This window comes from Nicotiana attenuata, chromosome 8, assembly GCF_001879085.1.
Source record: "Nicotiana attenuata strain UT chromosome 8, NIATTr2, whole genome shotgun sequence".
NCBI classification, from domain to species: domain Eukaryota; kingdom Viridiplantae; phylum Streptophyta; class Magnoliopsida; order Solanales; family Solanaceae; genus Nicotiana; species Nicotiana attenuata.
In genome coordinates, this window is record NC_031996.1 from 28,900,821 (window position 1) to 28,905,961 (window position 5,141).

The window sequence follows — 5,141 nt, forward strand, 5'->3', positions numbered from 1 at the left end:
ATCGCATTTTTCACTTTTGGAAAGACCTGGTATCAGTTATCTGCAGGATTCGCATTTGCGAAGCCTGGATTTGCAAATGCGAAGGTCCAGCTATCGCAAATGCGAAGGCTGGTTCGCAAATGCGAAACCAGCCCAGGCAAGCCAAGGTTCGCAAATGCGAAGCCAGACCTCGCAAATGCGATGGTCACTGGTTCGCAAATGCGAGACCAGTTTCACAAATGCGAAGGTCCCTTGGTAGACCTGAGTTCGCAAATGCGAATAGAAATATCGCATTTCCCAAGCCTGCAGGGTTCGCAATTGCGAACCCAACTTCGCATTTCCCATATCCGAGGCCCAGCAAATTTTATACTTAGTCGAATTTTCATCACTTTTCACCATTCTGTAAAAACCCAAACACCATAGGCGATTTTTCAAGAACAATCATCATCCCAAATCATTTGTAAGTCGATTTTTACTCAATTCTTTCAATCTTTAACATCATTTAACATGTTTTCCACTTAAAATCAAGGATTTTCATGGGTGAAATTTGGATTTTTGGGTATAACCTAGGTTTTCTAAAAATTGGAGATTTGGACCTCGGTGTGAGGTCCGATTTCAAAATAAATTATATATTTGAATTCGTGGGGGAATGGGTAACAGGGTTTTGGTTCGAACCTCGGGTTTTGACCACGTGGGCCTGGGGGCGATTTTGGAATTTTTGGAAAAAACTTGGGAAATTCATTTTTATGCATTCAAATTGATTCATATAGTGTTTATTAAAGTAATTGAGCAATTTGTGATTAGATTCGAGCGAATTGGAGGTGGAACCGCGGGGTAAAGCGATAGTTGAGGATTAAGTGGATTTCAAGGCTTTGAGGTAAGTGTTTGGTTTAACCCTAGCTTGAGGGAATAGGAGTTGAGTCTTGTTTGCTAATTGCTAAATGATCGAGTACGATGTATAGGCATGGTGACGAGTATCTATACATTGGTGTCTAGTATGACCATGAGTCCTCATAATGTGATTATCATGATTTGATTGTGATTTCCATGTTTATTGGATGATTTCTATACGTTGTGAATAACATGTGAACGATGATATGATCATTTGATTCCTAGGAGCATTGGCTCGAATTGTGATACGAATATTGAAAGTATATGAAATGACTTGATTCTTTGGAGCGTTGGCTCAAAATGGTAAATTGGATTATAACGTAAGAAATGCAAGAAAGAGAAAGCGTTGTTGGTATTTCCCTTGTTTTGAGGAGCAACAGCAGCATTAGCACGGGAGCAGGCTTTCATTATCACGAGACCGAGGTAGCCTTGCACCGCAAGCCCGGCGTCTCTCCCTTATTTTCTCTTCTATACTATTGCCTCCTTGTTTTCGAGACAAACAGTTTATATGTTTCTTTCAGACCTTTGTATTTAGTAAACTCTTAGCAGTTCGTGAGTAATGTGACACCAGTCTTGGGTAGAGGCTATTGTTGACTGTTCCGCGTTTTGATTTAGATCATGATTCAGACTTCCACTATTCTTATTAAATTTCATGTTCTATATTGATGTTATAAATTGTTAAAAGATTTGTTAACAATGGAAGAGTAAATGAGTAGGCTTGCCTAGCTACCACGAGTAGGCTCCTTCACGACCCCGAGTGCGGGAAATTCGGGTCGTGACAAGTTGGTATCAGAGCACTAGGTTACATAGGTCTCACAACTCACAGGCAAACTCAGTAGAGTCTGAGGGGTCGGTACGGAGACGTCTGTACTTGTCCCCCAGAGGCTATTGAGTTAGGGAAAATCTCTCCTTTGTTCTTTCTTGTCGTGCGATTTGGTTTCTCAATGCTGATTGAACTTCTACTCTGTTCTTTCGCAGATGGCGAGAACACGCGCTTCCTCATCTACCGATCAGCAGTCCGAGCCCCAGACAGCTCCCGCTAGGGGCAGAGGACGTGGCCATGCTAGGGGCCAAGGTAGGGGCAGGGCTCAGCCCCAAGCAGCAGCACCAGTGGCGGAGCCTCAGGTTGACCTTGAGGAGGAGGTTCCGGCCCCAGCCGCAGCAGTCCGGTGGGCCCTACTCAGGTCCCAGAGGGGTTTATTGCTACCCCAGTTCTTCAGGACGCTTTGGTCCGGTTGGTGGGCCTCATGGAGGGTGTCACCCGAGCAGGATTGCTTCCTGTAGCACCAGCCACTTCTCAGGCTGGAGGAGGGGCCCAGACTCCTGGTGCACGTACTCCGGAGCTGGTAGCCCCCCAGGGTCAGATTCCAACGGCTCAGCCAGCTACGACAGTTCAGCCGAGGGTAGTTACACAGGCCGGCGATGGAGCGGCTATGTCTGCAGATGCTTTATGGAGGCTGGACAGGTTTACCAAGCTCTTCACTTCTACATTCAGCGGAGCTTCTTCTGAGGACCCCCAGGATTTCTTATATAGCTGCCACGAGGTTTTTCAGAACATGGGCATTGTGGAGTCCAATGGAGTTGATTTTGCTGCCTTTTCGTCTATCTGGATCCGCCAAGACTTGGTGGAGGGATTTCTGTTTAGCCAGACCAGCAGGGTCGCCGTCTTTGACTTGGGATCAGTTTTCAGAGTTGTTTCTGGAGAAGTTTCTCCCCGTTACTCAGAGGGATGCTTATCGGAGGCAGTTTGAGCGCCTCCAGCAGGGGTCTATAACAGCTACTCATTATGAGACCAGGTTTATTGATCTAGCTCGCCATGCCCTTGTCATACTCCCCACTGAGAGGGAGAGGGTGAGGAGATTTGTTGATGGTTTGATCCAGCCTATTCGTCTTCAGATGGCCAGAGAGGCGGGTAGTGATACTACTTTTCAGGAGGCGGCCAATGTGGCCTGGAGGATCGAGATGGTTCTGCCACAGGGGGTGGTCATAGAACAGACAGGAGACCCCGTCACACAGGTCGGTTCAGTGGTGCCTCATCTAGGGGCAAGGATTCTTATGATAGGGGTCAGCCTTCCAAGCCTTTCCAGTCAGCCCTCCAGGTTTCTCAGAGTGCCCCAGGTGATCGTGGTTCCCGTGGGCATTATTCTGATCAGCAGTCACTCAGTGCACCGCCATCTCCCATCAGTGCACCGCCACTTCAGAGTTTTCGTGGAGGTCATTCGGGTCGCCAGGGCTAGCCACAGCGTTTGGAGGGATGTTATGAGTGTGGTGAGTATGGTCACATCAGGAGAGCTTGTCCGAGATTGAGGGGTACTCAGTCTTAGCAGCAAGGTCCCCGTCCTATGATTCAGGCACCAGATGCCCCACAGCCAGCCAGAGGTAGAGGCAGAGGTCATAGAGGTGGAGGTAGAGGCCATAGAGGTGGAGCTCAGACCGCCAGGGGCGGAGGTCAGCTAGCAGCAGATCGACCTAGGGATACAGATCAGGATGGTGGGCCCCAACCCCGTTGCTATGCTCTCCAGGCTAGACCAGAGACAGAGGCCGTAGATGCGGTGATCACAAGTACGGTTCTGGTTTGTGATCGAGGTACTTCGGTACTATTTGATCTAGGGTCTACGTATTCATATGTTTCCTCTTATTTCGCACCATGCTTGGTTATGCCTAGTGATGCTTTTGGTATTCCTGTATATGTGTCTACACCGGTAGGTGACTCTATCGTGGTCGTCCGATTCCATCGTTCGTGCGTTGTAGTGATTGAGGGTCTTGAGACCCGTGTATACTTGTTACTCTTAGATATGGTAGACTTTGATATCATTCTGGGTATGGATTGGCTATCACCCTATCACGCTATCTTGGACTGCCATGCCAAGACTGTGACTTTAGCTTTACCGGGTATGCCTTGCTTAGAGTGGAGAGGGACTCCAAGTCATTCTACCCGTAGTGTCATATCGTACGTGAAGGCTCGACGTATGGTCGAGAAGGGGTGCCTAGCCTATTTGGCCTATGTTCGTGATTCCAGTGCTGAGGTCCCTTCCATAGACTCTGTGCCTATTGTCTGGGAGTTTCCCGATGTCTTTCCTTCAGACCTGCCGGGTATGCCACCCGACAGGGATATAGATTTCTATATTGACTTGGTTCCGGGCACTCAGCCCATTTCAATTCCGCCGTACAGAATGGCCACGCCGGAGTTGAAGGAGTTAAAAGAATAGTTGCAGGATTTGCTGGAGAAGGGTTTCATTAGACCCAGTGTGTCTCCTTGGGGTGCGCCGGTGTTATTTGTCAAGAAGAAGGATGGGTCAATGAGGATGTGTATTGATTACCGGCAATTGAACAAGGTAATCGTCAAGAATAAGTACCCACTACCGAGGATTGATGATTTGTTCGACCAGCTTCAGGGTGCCAGGGTATTCTCCAAGATTGACTTGCGATCCGGGTACCATCAGTTGAGGATTAGGGCATCCGATGTCCCTAAGACAGCCTTCCGCACTCGGTATGGGCATTACGAGTTCCTGGTTATGTCATTCGGGTTGTCCAATGCCCCAGCAGCATTTATGGAGTTGATGAACCGAGTGTTCAGGCCATATTTGGACATGTTCGGGATAGTCTTTGTTGATGATATTTTGGTGTACTCCCGCAGCCAGGAGGAGCACGAGCAGCACCTTAGAGTGGTTCTTCAGACTCTGAGGGATAGTCAGTTATATGCCAAGTTCTCCAAGTGTGAGTTCTGGCTGAGTTCGGTAGCATTTCTGGGTCACGTTGTATCAGCTGAGGGTATTCAGGTGGACCCGAAGAAGATAGAGGCAGTCAAGAACTGGCCTAGACCAGCATCAGCGACAGAGATTCGGAGTTTCTTGGGGTTAGCAGGCTACTACAGGCGGTCCGTGGAGGGATTTTCATCTATTGCAACCCCGATGACTAGATTGACCCAGAAGGGTGCCCAGTTCAGATGGTCAGATGAGTGCGAGGTGAGCTTTTAGAAGCTCAAGACAGCTCTGACTACGGCCCCGGTTTTGACTTTGCCCACATGATCAGGGCCCTATACAGTCTACTGTGATGCTTCCCGTGTGGGACTTGGAGTAGTGTTGATGCAGGATGGCAAGGTCATTGCCTATGCTTCGAGACAGTTGAAGATTCATGAGAAGAACTATCCAGTGCATGATCTAGAGTTGGCAGCCATTGTTCACGCCTTGAAGATTTGGAGGCACTACTTGTATGGTGTGGCGTGTGAGGTGTTCACTGATCACAAGAGTCTTCAGTACCTATTTAAGCAA

General features: G+C 48.3%; 1 protein-coding gene across 1 annotated transcript; it reads left to right on the forward strand.

Annotated features, from left to right (window-relative positions):
• LOC109231886 (RNA-directed DNA polymerase homolog) lies at nt 4,176-4,595 on the forward strand (the record flags this gene model as incomplete). Its single annotated transcript, XM_019397501.1, has 1 exon — nt 4,176-4,595. A coding segment is annotated over exon 1 (420 nt), but the record flags the coding sequence as incomplete, so codon positions are not given.